The 27,359-nt window shown below is 39.3% G+C and overlaps 1 protein-coding gene across 3 annotated transcripts; it reads right to left on the bottom strand.

The window, feature by feature from the left end:
* Positions 1 to 1,044: 1,044 nt before the first annotated feature.
* On the bottom strand, positions 1,045 to 27,359 carry Hr38 (Hormone receptor-like in 38). Of its 3 annotated transcripts, none has more exons than XM_064357159.1 (5): positions 27,080 to 27,359; positions 12,270 to 12,379; positions 7,456 to 7,608; positions 4,600 to 5,785; positions 1,045 to 3,052 (listed from the first exon to the last, which is right to left on the bottom strand). In XM_064357159.1, exons 1-5 carry the CDS (start codon positions 27,171 to 27,173, stop codon positions 2,796 to 2,798), a joined length of 1,800 nt encoding a protein of 599 aa, XP_064213229.1. In that variant the 5' UTR covers positions 27,174 to 27,359; the 3' UTR covers positions 1,045 to 2,795. The 3 variants fall into 3 exon arrangements, with proteins under 3 accessions (XP_064213229.1, XP_008194320.1, XP_064213230.1); XM_008196098.3 differs by having other exon boundaries at positions 26,833 to 27,358; XM_064357160.1 differs by lacking the exon at positions 27,080 to 27,359 and adding an exon at positions 24,031 to 24,168.

Genomic DNA, 27,359 nt, shown 5'->3' with positions numbered 1-27,359 from the left:
TATTTTGTGTATTTGAAGCAAATCATCAATTATTGATTAAATCAATCTACATTAGTCACGTTGCTATTGCTTCGTGTTCTTGTCTCAGGGCCAACAACATAACGCCAGGTGCCTGATTCTAATTTACAAAAATTAGAAGTGTGCGAAATCCAAAGAATTTCACAAAAAATCAGTTATGTGATTTTTTCGCCATGTGTTCAGCGTTTATTACAATCATTTGTTTCTCTGAGAAAAGATCTTGGCAGTTTTTCTTTTTTTTAATGACTTAATAGTTTTTAATTAATTTGTTTCATGAGTTTCTCACAAAAAATATTTAGGTAAGTAACTCAGCTGTCGGTCGGAAGAAATTTTGGTAAGTGGTGTGAATTAATGCCAAAGCTCTTATTGATTTAAAAGTGTGAAATTCATTACGAGGGATGTTTACAAAATGCAGGAAATACTTAGGCAAATGAAGTTGATTGCCTTCAGAATGCGTTCGCTATACCTCTCTGAGCTGAATCTTTTAATACACATCGTCGCATAAAAACCCGTTGGTATGTACCCACCTCAAGATATTCGGCTGTTATAATTATGTCTATCATTCAGCTCTTTCATATGCTAATTAATGAGATCCTGAAATACTTACTGATAGCTTTTTCTCGTGATTAATTATGATTCAGCGTCAAGTTAATTGTATAATTTTGAATAGGACAGACGTCATTCGAGAAAACGTATAAGGAGAGCTATGAAGCTGTAATTTTTTCTGACAAAGAATGCGATTTTTAATTCAATTTATGGCATAGCTGAGATAAGGTATTTTAGTTTACTAATTATGGCTGTGTATGTAGATAAAGCTTTGAAATAATGGCTAATTTTTTCAGAGTGAATACTCGGTGTAATTTATAGATTTCATGAATCTTTTTACAGCATAATTATTCGTAATTTGCTGTCAATAACTATTAAATAAAGTAGTCGTTATTAATTAGAGGAAGCCGGTTTAATGTGCAGCTTCTGGTGGTTTAACTGCATGAAAAATTGCTAGGAGTGGGAAAGTACAAAAGAATGTTACTTCATAACTTTTATTAAATCAAATAAAATTGTTACAATATATTTCATATACCTAACAAAAAGAAAAAGGTAAAAGGCAATGATATGATAAATAAGTAAACTGTAAATGGTTAAATACATTATAATGATATATCTAAATCTGCGAAATAATTGCTGTAGTAATTGTTCACTTAAGTATATCATTACTTTTCGATAGAATCAGGTAAAAACTAACACATACGATTACACATAATCTACAGAGCTGTAGAATATAGGATTTGTTGGTAACTATATCTAACATAATTTAAAACTTAAAAAATCTAATCTAGTCAATACAGCAAGTAAAAACTGGCATTTAATGGCAAGTTTCATGTCAATAATAAATTTATAAAATGTAGTTAACAAGTTGTGCTTTAAGTACGATAGGTGGTTAACCTATCAAAAAAAAGTATTAATGCCTATAACATGGTAAAAAAGTTCTTTTTGGAAAATAATCCATAGCGATCGTCGATTAAGTACACATATTTTCTCCAAAATATACAAAACAGATAGAAATAAAGCAGGTACAAAATTCTAGAGATGACGAATATTGCAAGGTTCCCGTTTGCCCGAACCGTATGCTAAAAAAATAGCAATTATATCTCTATATTAGCATCTTATTTACAATAAATTATTTTCTTAAATTCCTTGAACGAAGCCGTTAGTGCGAAAAGGACATCAACTAAAGCTCTTGTATATTTTCTTTAAGACTATAATATTATAAGCGGACGGTGTAAGTTTTTTAAAGAATAAAGGTGCAGGTAACACCCAAATATCGACCATTCCTTCAGGTAACTCTCTTTTCAGTCCATCCGTTACGATCCAAGGCAGTTGTTGATATGAAATTATAGATATGAAATGGCACATTTAATTCTCAAGTCGACTGGTAACTAGCGCGAAATTAGTAAAACCCCCTCAAACTAGGAATCAATTCTACAATTTTGGTCAACATTTACAAGGGGAAAGCTCTCGACTATTCTTTAGTTTCATATAAAAATACACAAATAAAGCGAATATAAAAATTAAATAGTTGCAGGTAACTCCCGACAGGTAATTTATTACATAACTATTAAAATATAGAATTCTTTTTGTGTAAATAAAATATTTTTTTAAGTATGTACAGTGCCTTGACTAGGTATATCGCATATATTAGTGGTTCCACACGATTGTGTAGTGGTAACATTGAAAAAATAATAAAAGCTTACAATATATTACTATAACCCTAACTATCTTTATCACGTAAAGTTGTAACATAAGTTTCTGCTCTTAGAGTATTATCTTCAGGTTCGTTCTCTTGGTCGCGTATTCAAAATATAGTTCGTCACAAAGAAAAATTGTGACCATCAGAATCGAGTTCTGAGTGCCCGAGCACTAGAAACAGCAAACATCAATAGGTTGAACTAAGCCTACGAGAGTAAGCAACAATAATTTTTACAAAAAACGTAAAAAACATCGATAGTAGGTTACAGTGACGTGTTTCTCAAAGTGGAAAAGGTGTCTATCGTGCACAAGAACTGCAACACCAAAAGTTCTCAACATAATTCGAAATCTGGCGAAACTGCCCGAAAGTCCACCAGCCCCACCATCATCGTCCCAAAAAAGCGTCTTTTTTAGGCCGTGACCGGATTTTCGGGCAGTTCCCTCGCCCTCGGGAAAGACTAATACGTACGACCTATTTAACAAATCACATAGAAGAGTTTATCACGTTTCGAAAAATATCAACTAACAATTTAGAAAGGTAGGCTAGCTACGAACATCTTCTCGATGAGGGGAGGGGCCGGGACCAAGTCTTCCAGCTTCAGGTAAAAGATCCTCTGCAGTCCTTGCACGCTCAAGGACCTCAGCTCCGGCAGTTTGCCCAATAGCCGGCTAAAGTAGTGCGCCTTCCTCTGCGCCTCCGCGTTGTACGTCACATGATCCCTCAGCGAGGAGATTATCTTCATTTGGAGCTGCTCCACACGGTGGGGCTCCTTCAGACCGTGCCGCTCTGCAACAGGAGGTCCGTGGTAACAGCGCTTTCGCAACCGATTTATTTCAAGCATTCAAAATCCGAAATAAAAATTCAAACTTGCACAACGGCCAACACTTGCCAAACTGAATATTTTTAAACGTCCATCTCGATCGAAACCCGCTTCCGTGAAGATCAGTTTCGTTGCGAAACTCCTCAAAACCCGAGAATTTTAAACATTTGCTGAGTCAGCAGATTTCTCTTATTGCATGCTGAAGTTTTAACACAACATGCACAAAATTTGTTGATGGAGTCCAAACAAGCAATAAATTACGTTTTTTCGACACCGAGTCTATTTTTTAACGAGACGCCTCAAATAATTAATGAATGAAATATTTCCCAATTATAAAAACACGCCGAAATTGGGCAAAAATTTGCAAGTTTAGTAGGTTATAAAAAGTGACTAATCAATTCGGCACAGACTAAGAATTAAATCACGATTTTTATGGCCACTTCTTCGGCGTCGTTTGTCAGGAATTGACTTGTTAAAACTACTTTGTCCACGTTTGGTATTACATAACGTAAAAAAATAGCACGTTCAGGATATTCAATCGCTCAACTTTAGCCTTGGCCACAACGACCGTCTGGGTTAAAAATAGCAATATGCAAATTTTCGGCTAAAATCGAGAAAAACACCGTTTCACATAAATACCAACTTATTTAGAAGAAATGAATGAATTTTCAGGATCATGTGCAATGCGTTATAAATGATATAACGCGGATATTACGGCTCTAGCCCTCGTTAACTTGCAATTCAAAATTTTACCATATTATGTATACAAAATTATCTACCCTCAGACTACACGAACATTAATATTTCATTATTTTATTTTTTCGCTTTTCAAGTATCAAACATTTTCTCTTTTATAAGTCTTGATCCATTCTGTGAGAGATACGATTATGTGAAATATTTTTTATTTAAAGCTACATCTTCAGGCTAAAGTTACAAAAGTTGTTGTTTCGTCCAGTTTGTACACTATATTTCCAAATGATTGTAATTGTAATGTGAAGAAAAATAAAGGCTAATTGCAAGTAACAAGAGTGTCTAATTGTGTGTCGTTCAGAAATGCCCCCCGGTTTTCCTCGCCATTGATTTATTTCTATTATTATTTAACCTTTGGTTTTCTCATAATCTACATCGTCGATATTTCCGACTGCATTCATTCCGTTCTCGGAATCCAGCTCGAATTTCAAAAATTGCAATCTGTCAATCTGCTGACCCTGGTTTGTCCTCAATCGCTCCAATCTCGCTAATAACCGTTTAATAAAAAATCCGCCATTATTAAACTGTTACTTGCGTTTGCGGTGAGCTTAATTTATGTAGAAAATCTGTGCAGTCATGGTCTCTATATCTGAATAAATTATACCTCGGCAAGAGAGTATTAAATTAAAATCACGCATTTTCCCCGTCGGCCGGCCGTATCGTGATCCAATTCCGAATTCGATTAGTTGGAAATATCATCAAGTTTCAATCAAGTCGGACACAGCCCTTAAATTATTTAAAGCGTCCTCACGCAACCACTTACCGGTGATGAGGGTGAGTGCACACAGACAGGCGAACGCCGAAATATCAATCTCCATGGCCATCAAGCTGCTGCAGAACTCCATGATGGCATGCAACCAATCACCGAAGGACCTTTGACACTGCTGCTTGTCCAGCACGACGCCGTTGCAGAACGTCAGTTTGGTGTCGTTCGGGTGCGTGCGGTAAGCCAGCCGGAGGACGAACAGCTCCAGAGAGGCGGACTGGAACAGGAGCTCCCGGTCTTCGGGACACAGCTCCTGGAAGCCGGGGATCTTGTCGGCGAAGTTCTTGATCACGTCCACCGAGGTGGTCAGCAGGGTGTAGAACTGCTGGATCTTCTCGGCTTCGGAGATGACCGGCTCGATCGGACTGGGCTCTAGGTATTGCGAGTAGTCTAAATTAGCGAGATCAGGGGTGGTGTCGACATGTGCGCGAACTAAAGCTGTGATGAGTGAGACGGGAGGACTCGGTGGTGATTCCTGCGGAGACTTGGGTTTCGACGGCAGTCTGCCTCTCCTGCCCTTCAGGGAGTCCGTCCGGACGACCTCCTTGACCATCCCCACGGCGAGACACTTCTGGAAGCGGCAGAACTGGCACCGGTTCCGCCGCCTCTTGTCCACAGGGCAGGCCTTGTCGGCGAGACACACGTACTTGGAGCCTTTCTGGACGGTGCGTTTGAAGAAGCCCTTGCAGCCCTCGCAGGTGCGGACGCCGTAGTGCTGGCAGGCGGCGGTGTCGCCGCAGACGGCGCAGAGTTGGGATGGGGACGGGGGTGTGGGGCCTTTGGAGGGCGGCTCGGCGATGCCTCCGGGGGAACTCGCCGCCGAGGAGCTGGCGGAGGGTCCGGGCATCCGGAGTTTGGGGCTCTCGCTGCTGCTGGTGCTTTCGGAGCGTTGGAGGGGCAAAGAGGCGCGACGTTGGCGGGGGCTTAAAGCGGTGCTGACGTGGAGTTCCGACGTGGCGGTTTGGTAGGCTGGGAGGGAGTAGGTTTCTTGGGAGATGAGGGTGTCGAAGCCGGGACTGCAGGTCTGCGGGGGCGGGTAGTAAGGGCTGGAAGCGGTGTATTGAAGTTGTTGGTAGTCGTAATGGTGCGGCGCGGAGACGTGGTGTGGGGGGTGGTGGTAGGAGACGTTGAAGCATTCTTCGTCCATTTTGAACGGAGCGTTGTAACGGACTGAGTAGGTCTCCTGGTTGAAAAGGCAAGGAATCAAAATACGAATTTCCTGATAATTTGTTGTATTTCTTGAGAATTTGTAAAATCACATCGATTTTTTTTATTCCTTTCAACTGCGAAAAATCGCAAATGACAAAGTGTTCAGCAAGTCTTTATTTGCCATATACAGGCTGAATGTTTTCCGGTCTACATTAGAAACTTTAAAAATTTGAGTGTAGCAGCTCAGAAATGTAAAATCGTCCATTCTCATTGATTTAATTACATTATTTTTGAAATAATGTGTAAATTTTTTGCAATTTTGTTTATTAAAAAATCTCAGCTCTTGAACCTTTTGAGATAATTAAATAATATTTTTTTGTATTTCATAACCAAAAGTATAAAGAATCTTCTAAGGTACCTAAAAATTCGCAACTATCAAGCTTCAAAGCTGTGCCCACAATATGATTTTTAGAAAATAATAATCATGAAACAGTTATGACTAATTTTGTTAAATGAAATGATGAAATTTTCGATGAAAATTTAAAGAAGAATTATTTTTACGGTAATTTTTATCTTTATGTCTTTTAGCTTTTTAATTTTTATAATTTACAAACAGATGGAATTAGTAAATTAAAAATAAAATAAAAAAAGATTTTATTCTCGCTTTTAGTTTGTTACATCTTAGTAAGTGTATAACAGAGAATAATCTACGGCGAAAGAACATCTAATTACATTTATACACATAATACACACAGGTAAATAATATAATAATCGGACAGTACATTAGAATTTGTCAAAATCAAACCAAATTTTTTACGTTTAAAACTCATACCGCAATTGTATTCTAATTGTATAGTGGACTGTATTTACCTTTTTGCCGAGCTTTTTACATACATTTTCTATGGATTTTAAAAAATAATTTAGCTAGTCTTATGGAAAATTTTAAAGCCGGTTCTACATTAGAAGGTAAAAAAAACTTTAACAATTTATTTAAAAAAAATTACTGGTTCAAAAACAAAATTACTGAATTTAATCTTTTACCAAAAAAAAAATAGCTGTCGAATGGTTTCATTTGAAAAAGGTTTTTAATAATTCGAAAACTAAAAGGAATTTTGAAAAATTTTATTCTTGAAAAACGACCCATTTTTAAAATACTTGATGTACTAATTGTTTTTTTCGTAAAGTACATAGTTCAAACACAAAACTCTTAGTTCTATACTTTTGCCAAATTCTGTGTAATTTGGAGATAACCGAATAAGGACATTTTTTTTCTGAAGTAGATGTTGAAGTGAGCATTGTTCTACTTTGGATCAAATAGCATTTTAACTGTACCTAAGGGAATATATTGCGATACTTTAACGGCAAAGGTAAAAAAGTACCTTATTTTTTTAATCTTTACATTTCTTTACATTTTAAAGACATTCTTGGCGAATTCAATTATAAAAACTGCTTTCTTTAAACATCCAGGGATATAACTCACAATCGTGGATACGGAAGTATTTAAAAATTTAAAGTATTTCGATTTATTTTTTATTCGTACATACTACACTGATTCTTATTTTTTCCATTAATTCTGCTCTAGAAAAAAATTAAATAGGGTTTTTTTCGTGAAAAACAACGTTAAGTATGTAATGCCATCGAGACTAGAACGATTTGTTCGATTTTGAATTTATTTCCACGTGTGTGTGGATTTGTGTTAGGTACCTGGAAGCTGGGAAGCGGCGCCGGAGAGGCCGGCTGCGACTGTAGGGCGACGTCCGGGAAGGGGTCGAGGTCTTCAGGGGGCAAGACGCTGCTCGGGTCGTCCGAAAAGGGCGCACTCAGCAGATCCGCGAAACTGCTCGAGCCAAACGGGGTCTGGAACAAAACACACCATAAATAGTGACGAGGAGATCATCTCCGAGGGCTAATTATAACGCGCGCGCGGTCTTGTTCGACAGGTGATCGGAGACAGATTGGAATTATATTATTGCCGCCGTGTTCTACTTCGCCTAGACAGGGGAAGGCTATGCACGCGGACCATGAAGAGGCGTGGTCGACTGCTACCGTTTCATTGGTAGGATGCCGAACATGCGTCGGCGTTTCTAGAGGGACGCCGCGACGCCCAACATGGCCGACGACAATTCGATCAACCGCCTCATTAACAATAAATCAACCGCTGCACAAAAATCACCACCAGGTCAATAACACGCCACGGAAAAATCAACGCTATTATCATTGGGGAAAAATTTCGCCTCAAATTGACCTCGCCGGTTGATATATGGGAGGTAACTAAGTGAGTTTTCTTGTGGGCAAGGTGACTAAAAATGATTGTTCACGTATCTCCACACATTACATTAAAAACGTCCACTAAATGTCCGCCAGATATGATTCATTAATAAAAATGGAAGATGAATGGGCATGTCGCCTGACCAGGCATGGGCGTCCAGCGAACGCAAAAATTGAAGGGAAAATTCACTTGAGTTTCGTTCTTCTGAAAGACAGCCATTAATTTTATCTTCATTCGCCGCTTTCTATTTATTTCGTTTTCAATCAGCTTTCGTTCTTTTGACTCAATGCCAAGCGATTAAACGAAGCTTAAATCACATTTACCGCTACAACAATACTCACAATTTCACTCACAAATTTTCGTATTAACAGTCATTACACATTTGTTATGCAAGGCTTAATTTATTTTAATTGGTTATTTTGCTATTTCAGCGCGGGATAATTGAGTTTTCTAATCCCATATTATATTGTCGATTATGGGTGTAAACACATTTTCAATTACCAGTGTTTCACGAAATTGGTGGAATTTTTCGGTCGTGTTTAATGCGCCAACTTTCATTAACGCTACAATTAATTAAGAGGTAAATGCTGAATTCATATTTTTTTCGTTTTTAATTGGCCATTCTGAGCTGTCGGCGTCTCTTTAAGAACGATTTTTTCGTTTTTCTTGATTAAAGAAGTTAGAAACGTCTTACCAAAAGTGTTTATTAGATAACTATCGACAGTATGTATTCCGGATTTTCCACACCATTATAATATGAAAACACGAGACTGCTTATCTTTCATCATAAGTGAAGTAATAAGTAATTTGTCATTGTCTGACAACAAAATTTTACATCATTGCGTATTTACGATTCCTGACAGGTATTTTGTTTACGATTTTTTACGTTATTAAAATGAGCATACACAGCAAAAATGCTATGATACTGGTTTTCAGCAGGTGCCGCGAAGTTGTACGATTTATTAAGAGTTGAGTCGAGTGCTAATAGGAGTTTTCCGCCAGATTACAACGAATAAGAATAAATCTTGCTTTGCGATAACTTCACGGAAATTATACCCTCATGTTGAGCCACGTATAATTACACGAAGTTATAAACTGGAATTTAATTGCAATAATTACGATGTTTGCTTTTTCTCGAGATGTGCGTTGCTAAAAATCGATTTTTCCTCTCGGGGCGCAAGCGATACGAATCTCGCGCATAATGCGAGCTTGATCCTTGATTTTTCTCGAGTTTTCTCGTGCGTGCGCTTTCTATTATGCAGATCCGGATTGGACTTATTTGTCCCGTCGGCCGATGTTGTAAATAATCGTTCGGCAATCGTATAAATAAAGCCTAAGCCGTGCGTCAGATTGCTACAGTATTTATAACGGTAGCACGCAATGATCGTGGATCTGAGCCACGCATCAAGAATCCGAAGGCTGAACCACATACCACAATTGCAAAGCGTTTCCGTCGGCAAGAAACAGCTGATCCCGTTCACATTCACCACCGGATTTTTCTCCATCTCGCACCTACCGCCACCTAATGTGGCCACTAACTAATTAACGCCATTATGCTGATTAGATAGCCATCCCGGGACTAACGACGCCTCATCAGTTTCTCTCACAACAGCGCCGCAATCCTGCTCGTCATTGTTGAGGTCTAAATATTTGGCAATGCCTGTTATCTGATCGGTATTATAAGGCGGACAATGGGAAAGCTCGTCGATTTTTTCGTGAAAGCAACATCAAAATTATTAATTAATAATGGTCATTAGTTACTCAAATTGATGATTAAGAAAAACAGGAAGTTGGTGTAAGTGCTCGAGACTTACTGTAAAAGGCACAACGAGGTCTCCACTCGGTCAACATCCTTTTATATTAAATATTTTGCTTTGACGCGTTTTGAGCAAAAAAGTTCGGGTGTGAATGCGTTTCTCATCATCGCAATTATCAACAATTTCAGGTTATTTGTCACCTCGCTTTCGACTTATTATCGAGGAATTTAGGTTGCTTCCTTTTTCAGATTTGTGCTAAAAGAAAGGCAAAAATTTTGCCATTTGATAACAGAATGCCTACACCAAAAAATCAATGTTACTACATGTACCTATCTTTGATGGTCTTCCAATTACGTTTTATTGGCTCAATAAAATAGTGGGATGTTTATGCGACTACTACTAAAAACTTTATTGCTACTGAGTGCATCGGGAACGTAATCATCCCAACATTTGCTCTTTATTGCAAGCGTTTTGAAATTCTGTTTTATTATTTTTCATAATATTGCGATTAGATCAAATTGATGATGACCTTTTACGTCTTTGTGTCTATTTCCATATTGCAAAACGCACGCCTAAATGGGCACTGCACAAGCGAACAAGGATAGAAGTTTAAAATAGACCAAAAAACTGTAGTGAATTTTGATTTGAATGCAGTTTTTTTCAATGTTCTAACTGAGCTTTCGCTATGGCCAAAGAAGCTTGAGCTTTCAATAGGTCGTATTGATTTGGTATTGATTGGCCCGGATTCTTCCGGGTTGTGCTGATCTCTCGGAGCACTTTCCTGCGAAGGTTACAGCCATATAAGATGTCCAACAATGTTGCATTCAAGCGGTTTGTGAAAAAATCGCGTAGTTTTTTCCCGTGTCGAACATAAATATTTATGTAAACAGTAACGCGATCATTACAATAATTAGCTAATGATCGGCGATAAAAAGTGTCGGCGGTGATTGTGACAGACACGCCAGTAGTTGTATTATGGTGATGCTTGGGCGCCGGCGTGCCGTGAGAACTTATTGTTGTTGGTTGCAATGCGAGCGAATAGAGGCACTGCGTTCTGCCACACGCATGCCTCTAATTGTTATGGTTGCATGCTCGTTTTTCAACACTTGGAGGAATCGACACGCTCCCGAAGAAATGGCCATCTCTTGGGTGCGCCATTGTCATGGTCCAATTAACATTATCTCTGGCCATCGCTAGATGTATCATAAAGCGCGGGTATTTCCGTCATTGTTGTCAATATCTCGATTTTTTCACTGCGTTGCTGTTACTTTTAATTAGTCGCTCCGTCACGGTGTGATCGTAAAAGGACACACCATCGGTGCCTTATTAACGGCCGTTACACGTTACTAATACCCGAGTTGTAGGCAATAAGTCACAGGCCTGTCAAGAGCACAATGTATGGAAGCGTGATCTCGCGAGATGATAACGGTAATATGATATTTTGTTTTGTTTTGTCTTCACTTTATGGCAAGAGAAACGGCCTGAGCATGTCAAGAGGGGACTAAATCACGTACGGTTATGGACACACTTTATCACTTCATTTTGCGAATTATTTAAGCAGATGTGAATATTAACGGTGCTTGCTCGATGCACAATTTTGAAGATAAATAATCATAATTGTACCATTAATACCAGTAATAAACTTGTATCCGGGTTTGGTGCCGACTGTTTCAAGCGCTTACGATGGCAATATCTTACCTGGATTTCATTACAACATTTACAGTCTCTTGCTAGATTTTGAATCGTAAATTATTAATCGCCCTTTTTGAAACGGCACGATGTGTGATCTTATTTCTTTTAAAGTGGTAACTCAGCAGGGGGAATTGTGCGGGTTCAGAGGTCGTGGTGTAGATCATGCCGGAATGTGCTGCTTTTTTAATGGGTGTTGGGGGCAACGGCCGCTTTGCGAAATGCACCACCTGATTTATTCACGTCGAAATTTATTAATGAGGCAATTATTCCTTAAATGAGGAGCATAAGACGAAATTGATTGGCAACAATAAATTTTGGAGCAGGAACGAAAAGTTGCTTTGCCTTTTTTATTCATTAAACTGCTGGTGTGAGTGTTATTTCCAGGGAATTGGTTTCACCAACTCCCAGTGGGATTTTACGAAAGTGCTAACGACGGTGCTTGATTTGTAAAGTGTTGTTTCCTAATAACGTGTCTATTCCAGCCGGGTAATAAAATTCAGTGGTGAAAAAACATCGATAAAAATATTAGACTAATTTTGCTTAATAAATTCGGTCGTAAACTTAATCCGAATTTGATATAACCGGTGTTAACAAATTGTAACAGAATATTTGAGAATTTTCCCGCGTTGCCTCAGGCGATCCGAATTTTCGGTCTTCCATCACTGCGTTATATAAATTTAACGATTATTTCAAAAGTGTTGTATAATTCCAATCCGTGTACACATCTCCAGTTTTTGGAAAGTTTCATTTATCAATAAAACCCGGCGCAATTTCACAAAAATACAATTTGGTTTGGGTACCTGTGTCTGGAGCAGGAGCATACTTGACTGGGGACTAGTTGGGGCGGAAGGCTGCGCGCTCGCCGCCACCAGGGGGGCACTTGAGACTTCGCCCTGTACTAACACTGTACCTGCAAAAGAAAAGAACGGGTTAATGTTATAATCGTCGAAACCGTGACTCAGGCATAGCTAGCACCTCAAGATAATATTTCACCGCCTTTTACAGAAATAGAAAGCGACAGAAAAACATTATATAATAGTCGAGAGATTTTAATGGGAATCATATTTCATTATCGGCCGGCGATGTTTCAAGCGACTACAAAGTGTAGCATGACACAACCTACACAGCTTTTCGAGAAATTATTAATAATCGCAGCTTTCAACGGAACTCGCCGAAGAACCTTTTAACACTAATTATCTTAAAACGTGATACAAATTCTTAATTGATGATGATGAGATAATAATGCCGGTTGAAAATGGACTAAACTTGTACGCAATTATCCCGGAGAAAAATACGCACCATTAGCATTATTAGCGAGCATTATTATACCGCCGTCATCTCGGTTTTATTTCACGTGCATTTCAATCGGATGTTGTTCACTTCAGCGACACTTTAGAGGCAGTGGCGTGCCCGAGGGCTGCCCGGCTTTATATAGGGTGAGGGGCGAGGAAGTCGTTTCAGCCCACCGTGATGATCTGCTGGTCTCAGGGGAGCGGAGTCGCTGATATTTGCAGCCCTCTTGTAATCAGGACAGGCTTGAACGTTATGGCCCGTGACGCGCGCTTTGTATGGAGGACTGTATTATGTGGGGCTTTATGCCATATTTAAAAAAACATATTGCCGGCGATTTTATTACATCCCGGTTTATGATTGCCTCCTGATTGCTACACAGGGAAATCGACACGTCTATTATAGAGACGACAAGTTGATTAATTTCGCGAACTTCAACCTGTGAGCAATTCCAAGAGGCAAAAATCCGAAATCGATCCGCAAGCGAAGAGGGCCTACTTTCCACCGGAAGATCATTACAAGATTGCTTCCAATTTTTTTACTACACGGCACGGAAATGTTTCACACGCTAAATAAATCCCTTACAACACACAAATTAATAATAATAACAAAATAATAATTTTATTTCCGTTTAAAGAATAAGTTTAATATGTGGTATTATTGCTATAATTCTGTTTTTTTTTCAAGTAGATAATTATAATTTAACTTCAGTAGAGATCTATTTATGCGGACTGTTCCAGGATATTTAAAATTCTTTTAAAACGAGAGTTTTTGTTAATTTTTCTTTTTCCAACTTCTGATATCTATCTATTTTTAAATAATGCAGTAAACATCAGTCACTATGATTTTAGGCTGTTGTCCTTTGAGAAATTTAAAGCCTTGCACATTAGGACATTTTGATGGAAAAATTGTAAAATAAAACTAATGCAATGCTCAATTAATTTTATCGATTTCCACTGGATTCCGGGAAAACGGAGTCACTGAAAATCGAATCAATTCACAAAGAAACTTTTCCTGCCTACGTAGTGTTCTATTAATATTTTTTAACAGTTCCTACAATATTTTATACATAAAAAACCAAAAACCATTATTTCATTTCCTATAAAAATTTTGTTATCAGTTTAAATATGTAATAGGAATTTATCTTCTAATGGTTAATTGAAAATTATAATTACGTGGAACGAAGAGCAACTACAGACAGAAAAAAATTCTTAATGAAGAAACTTGAAAAAAAATTGTAAAATGCAAAGAATAGAAATAGAAAATAGAAAAAATACTCCTACACATCCAAATCAAGATTTCAAAAGCGGTTTAAAACAGGGTTTTAAACTGAAAATTCGTTGTTTTTGTTATTTTTGCTATATCTTTCCATAGCTGGCAGAGCTTACGCCTTTCACTTTTTGTTTTTATTATTTTTTTCTAGTTGTAAATTTTCTAGTTTTGAAAAGTCGAGTGATTAATGAAGTCAAAATACTCGCTTAGTTGAGTTACGTTGTGTTAAATTTTCGCGGGAACTGGTTTTGATGCGGGTAACTTTTCAGCGTCTTCTTGCATTATGAAGTGCAATATCTTTATCTCGGAGCGTGCAATCTTTTAATTTAAAATGGTTGCACCGCCACCCATTTAAACAGGGAAGTGAGCAAGCTCCTCGGGCGAACTCGAGCAGAAGTACCAAGTTGTAAATGTAGCCCATTGTGGGTGTGGATAAATTACCATGCTTCGTGATCGAGCCGCGAAAAAAGTCCGTCGCTTTGTTGCTCTGTAATTAAAAGTAAAATAGAGCAGCGCTCTGGAGAGAATTCTATTAGACCGAATTGGATTTATTGTCGGCTAGTCAAACAGTACAAATCATATTGGCAATTCTAATTATAGTCGAAGCTTCTCGTCATATATCTCGGTATGTTGTGTATTAATAAACAACATACCTACGAACTCGGCTAATTGCATTTACAGCCGCGATAAAGCATTTCGCGGCCTGATTGATCGTTGAAGTCTCCCGGTTTCGCGTCTGATCCACCACTGGGGTCTCCGCTGGAAGCGGTTTATTAATTAATGATTTTCGTTTCGCTGGGATTTGAATCGCAGCCATCGCGCCTCGGGGCCCCCAAAGTAGGCCGGGGCACGTATGGAAAACTTTCTTTCTGATGAGACTACACATCGGTTATTAATTATGCCCGCGCGCTGGTTATGTAACGCGATGATAAACGGCCGCTAACTAGGTAAAAGTATTGAGCCAATCTGCAAAAATCGCCGAATGAATATTAATCCTGATTGAAAATGCGGAAAAATCCGTCGAGGTGATCCAAGCTCGGCCCGTTAAGGGCATATTGCCTAATGGTAATTATTGTGTTTTCCTCTACCATTTACGTCGCAATAACGCAATTCCCATACTTAAAGTAAATACACATACCGCACAATTACGGGCTAGATGCATTATTCAGGGAATGTCGCTTGATTGTTTCGAGAGTTTCGATTTTGATTTGTTTGTCTAATGGAGTTTCATTATGCGCAAACAATACGTGAAGAGATCATCACAGTCGTCTTCAAATCGTTGTGTCTGCTTTCACTAGCTCCGGGCTAGAATAAGTCACTGTTCGCTGGTTCAACGATTTTAACAACACACCAACTCTATCAGACACAATCTCAAATGTTTACATGTTAGAAAGGAAACACCCTTTTCACCGATTTGCCTCGCCACGCAATCAAAAAATCCGGGTAATTCAAAACCGTCTGAAACCGAATATCGAGGTTCGTCGCCTAACGCGCCGTTGGAGTCTCCGCGTAAACTACCTCTTTTCACCGAATTTATGCACAGGCCTGAAACTTGAAACCGATACATAATAAATTGTTCTGAAACCCACGCAATTTCGCAATTTGAAACGAAATTACACTCCCACTCGGTGCGAAGAATAATATCATAATAAAGCAAGTTTTTCGCACTTTCCGGCGCGCGTACCACTGCCTACTTTGTTTTGAGTCGACAGGCGTGTTTTTCGCCCTGTTTCTGACACCAGCCACAATTTAATTGAGTTGAAATCAAACAATTATTGTCAAAATAGCGCCTGCGTTTAATTGAACGATAATTAATATCGGCCGGTTGTCACTTTACCGCATAAATCTGGCTTATACGGCGCATACTTTAATGGCCCGATACGTATGTAAATGATGGTAGGCGTGTTCATTGTTGGAGTAATTGTTTAAGTTATTCCGTTAGATTTGCGAGCCGATATATCCTCGAAATGCATCGTGGGAACACTTTCTATCGGATAATCAATTTGTTGTAAGGAGAACGGGACAGAATCTGGTACACACTCATCGGCTGCCGCTCATTACATCGTAATTCGGGCTTAATTCATTATTTATATGGTCATCAATCAGGCATTTTCGAGCAATCGGCCTGAATTACAACGATAAATTGAAACGCCAAGTTTGGGCCAACTAACTAGGTGCCCACCGTGTTAAACGACTCAATCGGCCGATTACTGAAAAAAGCCCGACCTGATGCAAAAATCGCCGGCAATTACATCAGGCACCAAAATCTAAATTGGGGCGAGCGTTAATCTGAATAATTATAGAGCAGAAGTGTCGCTTAATTGCCGATGAAAGTAGCAATGATTATATTAACAATAAAAATGTTAATTAGATTTTTTCTCACACGCATACCGGAGGTGCATTTGCATCGTCCCGAGCGTCGATAGCTTAACGGTCAATCGTCATTTTTATCCGGTCTTCATAAATTGCACAACTTCTTATGTAAAGCATTCAATAACGCAATTTAAATTATTTAAACTGGATTTTGACACGGCCTTTTTCCAAAACCAACCATTCTGAAATTAATTACATGCGTTTCAGTTTTTCAGCGCTGGCGATGCGTGAAGCAGGAGTCGTTTGAGATCTCCAGGTCTAAAAATAATGCCATTTAGCATGCAATTATCCATTTAAATGAGATCGCACTGGGCATATAATGCAAAGCTATGATCATCTTATGTCCACATTTTATTACCCGTTAACACGTAGATAAGTACATTAGATGTAATTGCTTGATAAATTCAGTGTTGCGTGTCTATCAACTTGGGTCTAGTGTAAAAATTTCAAGTTTATTGTGTGCGTGATGACTCTTGTAAACGATTAAAGAGTGCCAAGCTCATATTTCAGCAGGAAATATCTGGGAGTTTTAATGCTCGATAAATCACTCGGCCAAGTTGGAATTTTTTCATCCACTCACAGTATAAATTTCTAATCGACTTTTATTGTTATTATTAACAGCATGTGTCCCGTCAAGTGTCGTCTAAGACAGTGATAAACGAAGCGAGATTAGCATTTTATATTAAGTAATTAATGGTCGTTTTTCTAGAGTAAGGTTTTCTTTATCATTTGGAATATTTTTGTCGCGACAGTAAACCGAGCCATATATCAATTAAATTAATAATTACGGCTGAATTAATTTGTATCGTACGTGAAAATAAATAACAACTGTTTCACCCAGCAGATAAAATACGCTTATTTATTGTGCTCTCCGCGCTAAGATGTGAATAGTATCAAATAACCATAAAACAATGTAAATCATTGAACACCTGTTAATTATGATAACTAAAAAACCACGGTTAATAAATCGCACAATTTTATAGCTTCATTAAATGAAATATTTTAAATGCGCAATCATTTTAGAATTTGTTTTAGAGAAGAATGAAAACACGTTATGTCATAACGCGCATAAATCAGGCTTAGTCCGTGTTTCCACACACATCTTTGAAGGAATTAGTATTCCACCCTGCGACCAATTAATCTAATTTAAACAAGATATGCGAGGCCTTTGCTTATGAATCATCGGATTAACGGAAAACGTAAGAAAATAAAATTAATGCAACACCAGTAAAAATCCTTGGCGCTATGCAAATTCCCCCAAAAGACTCCGAGCCCGCGGCTGTGATTAATATTGCATGATGTCCAGAGATTCGGACTCGGGGAGAATTTTTCATTGCTGGATTGGGTTGGGCAATCTAATGTAAAGCCGCTTCGGTTTACACACGATCGTGTTCATTAGGTGGTGCAACCCGGAGCCAACCAACCGAGACATCGGTAAAACTTTACTCAAACCAGCAATAAACAAAGGAGTGTGTTGATACAGTCAAGTGAGTTATTTCAGCGAGTGAAGTTTTTCAGACGTGAAGATATTTATTTCCGCACACACCTGCCGAGATTCCGCGCTTTTACTTTCAGTCTAGACGATTTTCAGGCAAATTGTAGCAAGAGTCCGGTTTCCTTTTGGGGTCCGTGAATTGCGACAGTAATTATTTAAATGTAAACAATGATTGCTTGTTTCAGCTCCACAAAGAAATAGAAAGTCATGCTTGGATAAATGCGGGACTTCATGAAAGATGCATGTAAATAAATTGTTTGTTTTATTCGAATGGATCGTCCATTTTTAATCAGGTGGTGGGGGGAAGAAAGCTCGTGTTACCGCTGACAGAAGGATAATGGAGGGCCAAAAATCAGTGAGCGAATTCGTGGAACGTCATCGAGGAGATGTTTCAATAGACTCCAATCAATGGCGCACAAAGAACTCCTTTGTGGCCGTATTCCGGCTTAATGTCACGTAATATAAATAAAAATGAGAGGCTGACACCCGCCCATTACAATCGATAAAGAATCGAGGGAATATTTTATAGAGACATTTATTTGACAATTTGAGACTTCTTATTACAGCAGGAAAAATTCCTGCTGGCACGTGAGAGGTCCGATTGAAACGAATGGTCGCAGTTTGCAATCCGTCAAGTGGAGGTAAACTATCAATCATCGGGTCACGTGAAATTCTCGCCCAGAAAAAATACCTGTTATGGGTATCGAATATCAGAAAGAATCCGGAAAAATGATTTTTCTTGGGAGTGTCACTCCAAATGCATCATTTGTCATTGTTCTTGACCATGACCGTCTGGAAAACTTGTGCGGAATCAGAGGCTTTCCGGATATCGGACCAAGGTTTACGATCGGAGAAATTCGGAAGAAATTCAACGTCCTGCTAGGAAAACAACTTTTGGGAGGCTGATGCCCAAGGTCCCAGCCGCTCAAGGATCGATTTTCAGTTATGTAAACAAAATAACGATTGCATAAAGCGAATACCATAACGTAGAAAAACAGGTATGCAAAAATATGATGTAGAAAAATATGATCGTAGTGGCCGTCAGGGATATCACAAGAAGCAAGCAAAAGCCAATTAAGTAATTTTATTGGTAATATGTATCGTAAAAAATAAACAACATGGCGCAACTTTTATTGGCTATGAGTAATCCTGGAAGATAAAAGGCCAATATTTCAGCCTTTCAGCGAATACTTGCATATTAAGGCTTGTTTATGCAAATTTCGCAAAACTCATCCTGTACGCGGATCTTTGGAAAAATTCGCTCACGAAAAAATCACTTTCCAACAACGGATTATCTCATCAATCTTCAGCTATCTGAATTCGCGTTACGTAAGGCAAAAGTGTTAAAACATAGGTGATTTTGTCGGTGTTGCGCAATCACTGCAATTTGCAATTTTACGTTCTGTCTTTTTCTAAGCGGTACAGCACGTTACTGGGTGAAGGAAACATTTTAGAAACTGAAAGTGTTGAACACCGATCGCGTTGGTGTTCTTGCCTCCCAGCTAAAGAGGCGAGTTGCCCGAATAGGACCGGTTCTCTAATATTATAATCAATCTAATGGATTTTATTATCAGGCCCCTTCCTGACCCCGGTGTCACGAAGGACTGTCCTCTAATTTATGCAAATCAGCGGCCAACACCGAAAGTGAAACATTTCGCCCACAGGACGTCTCCGCTAATTGCCAATAATACACATAATAATGCGAGTAGAAAGTCGCGTCAAAAAGAGCCGAGATGTGTTCGTCCGTTGGGCAGAAAAAGTCGAAATTTCAATAACGCGTCAAGGCAGCGCGTACGCAATTAAAATAATTTCTCCTGTTATTGAACCGCAAAATCCAATATTGATATAATAATTAGCTAATCAAAGCTGAGATTGTTCACCATATCGAGAATAATTTATTCGTCGGTGCGAATTAGTTAAGAACGAGTTTTCAAATCCATTTTACATCAAGGTCACTCGGACTGGACGCAAAGACATGCAAAAACCGAAAGCTATTCGCATTTCTTTATCTGCGGGTAAATAATCGCCGCCAAGCTTGCAAAGCTCTTGCCGCTATCGACGTCTCATCGATTTGTTTAATTACCCGCCGGACGTCGTGAATCGACGAAAGGAGCAATCGATCAAAAAACGTTCCACACGGGTGCAATTAAACGACGAAGTAGGACAAGTCAGTCTTCCTTCGATCGACAAAGTGGTCGACCTCGCATGTAAAACCTGTGATTTTGGCAACACTGATTGATTCGGGATTGTTTATTGCACCGTTAAGGAGGTTAACACGACATATTCATTTAGATGGAGAGATACGGACGGGTTTTCTTGACCGCGGTTACAGAATCGACGGAAACTGCTTTTTGAGCTTTCACAACCACGTGTGGGATTTTCAGCAGGAAAAACCGAGCATCTAACATCGTTAAAACGACAATTCGCGGCCAGATTATTGCAAAATTCAAAGATTTAATTTTTGGAATGGAAGGATCAGTTTCCCATACCTCTCAGGATACGCTCGATTTGTGCTTATTTGAGGAATAATTGCCGCCGATCTTATTCGTTGCACAGGATACATTAATTAGCGACTAATAACTAGTTTCCTTTGTAATTATTGCACTGAAATAAAATAAATGCACCACATCTTGGTTAACAGACTTCTCATTAAATCGACGTTGCAATAATAATTGTATTAGAGACATATGTGTTTGCAGAAACCTTCGGTTTTGGAGCACTGTTACCGCTCCATTTTTCCGCATTAATCATTAGCACCGATAGAATAAGTGGAGATTTCTCCTGGTGAAGTGCAACCATCTGCTACTTTTCGCCAATTTCGAATGTTATTGTAATTCGGGGCATGCATTACGTTGTCATTTCTTGTGTCACCGCGAAACGGAAGAATCTTCACCATTACGCAAAATCTATTTTTTGCCCAGATTCATTTCCTCATTCTGATATAATCGCGATTCGAGGTCAAATGCAATTCTAGTCGCGAAACTTGGATGCGTCTGGAATTAATTAGAGCGTCCTTCGATCGCAGAATTTCCCTAAGGATCGTTTATTACAACTCGGAGCTCTGTTATTAGTAATTAATAAATGCTTAAGGTAATAAACTGATTAGCACAATATTATTAGATCGGAGATAAGTCTGACACGTTGTGGTTAAAAAAGACTGGCCTTCCTGCGTTTTGGCTTTAGGCGAGAAAAATGCGGCACTTTTTTGTCGAAAAATCAGTCGTGACAGTGCGGAATCGGATTAACTCGAGGTATTTTAATTAATAAGTGCAGCGCCATTTTGAAAGTCCCGTGCACTGGCATGAAGATATAATGATATACATTTTAGATCAGTTATTTATTATTTATGTGCTTCGCAGATAAGTGGAATGATTTTATGAGAAATGTTTAAAAACTCTTATTTATACGTTATTTATTCAAACTGATATTTGTTATAAATATTTATGTCTTCTGATCATTATGAATTATTCAAATGTAATAACGGCATAATTAGCGGCCTTAATTATTTACCAAACATTACACAGTGCGACTCTGCTACTTGGTAATGAAATGCTTCGGGTGGGCGGCCCGCCTCACCAACCCAATTACAACACGTCCAACCATTATCCAATAACTGCACCACGACCGATCTTTTGCAGGAATTGATCGCCGTTCCTGCTATCCCTCATCAGCACACCAAAAAATATTCACCTCAATCTCATAATTATCTGTGGCGGCAATAAAACGCGAAATACTAATTGGGCACTTTTTGCAAAGAATTTATTTCCCAACACCGATCCCAATCAATGGCGCAACACATGAGCGGCGCAGGAAGATTAATAGATAACATGATCTCTGATCTGCAATTTTTTAACACGTTGCTAAATTTTACCCGCCTAATGGCCATCGCACAGCTTCACTATTCCTACTCCAAACCGGTTCTGCTTACGATAAGTTACCCACTCGATGGATAGGTTTAACATTCTTAAAACGGAATTTTGAAACCGAAATCAAAATATATTTTTTTTGGTTTGTGATTATTCTTTGCTCCCTGACCGGATTACCCGAATCTTTAAAATCCGGGGTTCAGTTCAAACATGTCCAGATGGTTTCAGCAGGAAAAATTGCTGCTCCTAGAGCAAATATCGCGATGATTAATGTTTGTATCAGCCGAAAAACTATTAAGTTTAATTGATAATTTTCGTAAGAGGCTATTCGTTATTTCCTGCTGGTAAACGGGTCCCAATATTATTGTCGATAAGACTGGTGCCTCAGGCTTTCGGCGTTTGGAATAAGTGTATCTTCATCAATCGTTTTGGTCTAATTCGTCCTTGCAGGGGGCCGCCCCCTGGACCCGCGTTACGCGATCAGATCGCTTTAATTGCATCTTTACGGCAGGATTTATAATGCCGCAAATCACGGCATATCATGCATAATAACCGGGGGAATTTTATGCCTCGTTAATTAACATTTAGAGGCATGGGGTCCGCGACTGTGTTCCTTCTTGTATGAGCCGGTCGTGGACATTGGTCGCTGAAGTAATTACCTGTGCAATTGTCTAGTAGATTAGAGTTTACGATCTTTAGTAACGAGACAGGTAGCACGCTGCGGAGACTCTTGTTGCTTGTCCGAGCGGCCGCGGAGTTACTTTATGACCTCATCTTCAACAGGCTGCGAGTTGTAAATACGACCCCAGGGACGATTTGTGACTTATCACCGGCGACTTTTTGCCGACGCTTTGGCGGAGGGCCCACAGATGGCGGCGATACTCTCTAATTTAGAAGCGCTTATTTATAGGCGCTCGAATCAATTCTTGCACACACCATTGTTCGATACTTTCTTTCAACGCGCAAATAGCTCGCAAGATGGGGAAAAATACGAGTTGCGACACTCTAATCACACCAGTAATCGATTAAATAATAGCCACAGCGAAATGGAATGAATGAAGAACTTGAAATGTGATTCAGAGGAAGTTATATTTTACAGTCTCACTGACATACGCTCAGAAGAGATCGTTTGGTATGCGGTGGATTTTTTCCACCGATGAAAATGAGTTTGCGTTCTTTCGCAAGCGATGCAGCCGTTTCCTGATCAGACGCTTTTGACATCAATGAGACAATTGCTCAATAATTTGGTTTTGGCCCCGATTCCGCCGATAATTTATTCAAATACCATCGTAACAAGCAAAAATCGGTGTTAAGGATAAATCACACGGCGGAAAACCAACTTGAAGTGGAAGTGTTGAAATCGATTTCGGGAAATTATTCAAAAATTTTGGGCTGTTGCCCGATCGACCTGGAATATTCCTAAATCGCGATAATCTATAACGCGTTCGCATCACGCAAGTTAAAAATGCGAAGGCGTTGTGTCTAATCGATCAGGCAACAGCTGACATGCCCTGTGTGGACTTACGCCGTCACGAAGGACCACCACGTCATTAAATCACCACTGGTGACGCACCTGATCAATAACCCAACACATGATAGCTTTCAAAAGTATTTGCGGATGTTTGAATTTCCAATTTGGACTGTTTGCGGTATTACAGTAGTTGTGTGTGCAAATGTTGAATAAGAGAAGCCGCAGGTGAAAATTTCTATTTGGTTTTGGAAAATTAGGATCCGGGTCGCTTTGGCACCCTCGCCTTGAACCCTCAAGGTTTCTAATTTGTGCGAAATTTGCAAGTTTTTTCAATTAATTAATATTCATAACTGTGACGTCTATAAATATAAAGTAAAAGTTTCAGGTGTTTTGGTTGACCCCTGACCCAGTATCGGCAATTAGCAATCGGTCGTCGATGACAAGCGTGGGTCGCACTTTTCCTTCACCTCCTCATTAGGCCAAAGATCCATCATAAGCCTGGCCTAATCAGGCTCTAGTGCCACCGTAATGCATTTAAGCGGCTTATGGGACACTTATCGCCTTACCCTACGCTAAACCCCGATCTATGGCGTTTATTTCACTGTTGTCAAATAAGAGCCCACACAGATACTCTATTAGATTAACAAATAATGTCTGATCTCAGCGTTAACTAACCGTCTGAGTTAGTCAACTGTCCTCCCACGCGGAGTCTAAGAAGTAGCCAAGCCTCCGACCGGCGGCACTCTTGCGAAAAATTTGAGTAATCTACCAACAATGATACAAAAACTACATACCGGTAACCGGCGCTGAAGCGCTGAAAAACTTGGGAAATGAGGCAAGTCGCCGGAAAAGCGTCCGCTCGAAAGTAGATCAAGTGAGGAACTACCACAAAACTTTCTCCGTGACCTCGACGCTGCGCAACACCCGAGAGAGACGGCACGGGCGTCGCGACGCTCCCGAGCGAGACGGGGGCGCCGTGACGCCACCGATCGATGCTTCCTCTGTGACGTCATACCGCAGATGGGTGTGAGACAGTGACGTCAGAGTGACGTCGAGGGTCATTATTTCGAGTGCGTCGCGACGCCCATCCTATTAATATCGAAAGCTTTGCGTCACGCGCACTTTCTTCTTCCGTACACAGAGGCCTAGCCCGAGTTCGCAAAACGCGGCCGATTTATCAAATTGTCCGTAATTCTATAAAAATCCATCACTGAAATACGGACTCTCGTGACTGAAATTTGGCCGGGATTGCCGCTAATAATAATATTCTCGTGAGTGGCATTCTTTACGCAGCACGTGAATTTAAATGCGCTTTATTTACTACGAGCTGTCAATAAGTAGCGAAAGTGGGCACGAGAAATTTTTTGGCACCGAGTTCAGACGCATCACATGGATGGAGATCGATGAATCATGGAAAGCGTCGACGAGGAAGTGACATTTTTGGCCCGGTAATCTCATCAAGTGACAACAAGACAACAGTTTAATTAAAATATAATCCAAGGTTAATTAAAAAACGGGCCATATAAACCGTCCAAGGACGCCGTTCGGCGACAATTCGCGAGATTTATTCGAGTTCACTTCTCATTGCTACCAACACTATAAAACGGGAACTTAATGGTCAAGCATTGCTTTAGATAGCTTTTAATGCTCGAAAAACGAGAATTCACTGTCAATTAAATATTATTTAATGCAAGGGATCGCTGTACACCTGTAGGAAGCTTTCGATAAATTAGCGGATGCTTTTATTACGGATTTTGTCGCAAAGGAAGCTACGAGCACCTATGTAATAAACGTTGGCTTATTACGCGATTTAACTCTGAAGAACAGTTTGATATTATTAACTTGATACCACATGTTCGCGGTTTATGTTTTTTTCGCCTGCTGCTTTGCTACATCTCTTGCTGATTCGACACTTTTTCAACAACTGGATTTACATCTTCGATTCTTAAAACATTTCTACCAGAAAAACATTTATTTCTTCATGATAATTAGCAGCGAAGCAGTTCCAGCGCTAGTGGTGGGTATTTTCTTAAATATTAAGAAAACAATATACCCACGTAAACATTTTCCTTTGATCAAAAAAGCTTCGTACAAAAATATATTACTCGTAACTCGGGTATTTGTGGATTAGAATTTTTAGAGACTCGTTGCTTTGCTTCTCTTATTTGCTCCCTTATTCGCTGACGTCAATGGTTACTACGAAGACCTGGACAAGACAGTTTTTTATATTTTCACAAAATACCCACTCATTTGCCTCTACGAACGATATTAAAGCTAATTGCAATCCTGACATAAAAGGCTATTTTAATGATTATGTTTAAATTTAACATTTAATCGGAAACTCTTCAAAAACAAGGCGGATTTTCCATCTTGACATCATATCTCACGAAATTATTTTTTACGTTAGACAATCTAATAACAATAACACATCATGTAAAATGTCAGAATATCGGATGTTTAAAGAATTCGTTACAAAATGTCAGTGAAAAGAAATAAATACGGCTTTTACCACAAATCCCTGATTGTTATTTTTCCGATTCGATCGTAACGTAAATAGCCCTCCAGTTATACGATAGTTACAACCTACATGTTCTTTGTTTAGTCACCCCTGTAATATTAAACCGCGAGAATCTTACGGCATTACGCTGTCATAATAATAATTGCACCTAACTCCGGCAGCTTCAAAGCAATCAAAACTTCGTTTTATGACTGACAAGATTTATAAATTTTAGCACCGATATAAAGTTGCTAATTAGATTAATGTGAATTAATAATAATCATAAATTATGCTAGCGGGACCACAACTTGGCGCTTGAAACAAGTTAAATTCCGTTTTTAAACATAAACCACGTAAAAGGGAGTATATTTCGGAAATATCGGGAGATATTTTAGGGAATCCCCAACAAAGGGAAAACCTTATATAGATCTAGAGCATCGGAAGTTTCCACGTTGCGGTCTAAATGTGGTCAAGTATTTTTATCACTGGATTTATTTTGGGATAACCCGTTATTTAATATTTGTTATTGTCGGGGGAAATTCTCTCACCGCCACTCACAGAAAATTAAAAATTACCCTATTCAGTCAGTTATTATTACTTTTCGGTAATCAATACCCTAAATATTTAAAGAAACGTGATAAATATAGAAAAAAATACATTTCCACAATAGGGCGGAAATTAAAACCCGGAACATTGATTTATTGTATTTTTTACAAAAAGCTCTCTTTCAGTAATTACGAATATGAAAAGCTTTTACAACCTTATCTGTTTTTTAATCACAGCTTTACACAAATTATCATAAAGCAGAAATCGCCAAACACATGTCATGCATCCTGAAATTTAGTTTGTACAAATTGGAGCAATAAAATGTATATTTGGACCTTGCGCAGTTGGTCCGCTGTTCAATATTTCATTCATTATTCTAAAGTTGAACTTTGAAAGAACTGGGTTGAGAAAAACAGCTGTGCGAATATAGGTCAGAGTTGTGTAGGGGTGAGTGCGGTTACGCAGTCATCAATGAAGTAGCAGCAAAAACTCCCCGGAGTTAGTAAGAAGGACGTAAGCGTTAGATTTGTGCAAAAGTGTTTGTTGTACATACACTTGTTCTGAAGATGGAAGTTATATGCGGGCGAGTTGTTGTTGGAGTCAGTGTGCGTCTGTTGCGGCGCGTTAAAGTGTTGCTGAAGCCTGAAGTGCTGCCGTAGAGTCGGAGGACCTGAGCGCATCTCGTAACGGTTGCATCGCAATAATCCTCTAAACTAGTCTCTAGTCCACATGCATAAACAACGAAAAAACACAGCAGGCGGACAAAAGTGAGCATCAACTACCAACATCGAACAAATCACCTGGCGACTCCCGGAGCGAGGACTCCGGTGAATTGGTAGAAGAGCGCGCGCCTTCCTTCGTTTCAGGCGAATCCACTGCGAACAGTATCTTCATAAAACAAGCATAATAACGGCAAGATCACTCCACCACAAAGCTCACTGAAACCGCGTCGCGCTGAAACCAATACTATTTCAGTCCGCGAAGCGATGCACTTCTTGCACTTTGCTGCTTGCGGTCCAACTTCTTGCGAGATACGCACGCGACTGTGTCCGAGAGCGGCCGCCGTCACTCTATATCCCT

The sequence above is a fragment of the Tribolium castaneum genome, chromosome 5, assembly GCF_031307605.1.
Source record: "Tribolium castaneum strain GA2 chromosome 5, icTriCast1.1, whole genome shotgun sequence".
In the NCBI taxonomy this organism is placed as follows: Eukaryota; Metazoa; Arthropoda; class Insecta; order Coleoptera; family Tenebrionidae; genus Tribolium; species Tribolium castaneum.
The sequence above is the reverse complement of the archived record's forward strand: the minus strand, read 5'-3'. Positions and strand labels throughout refer to the sequence as shown.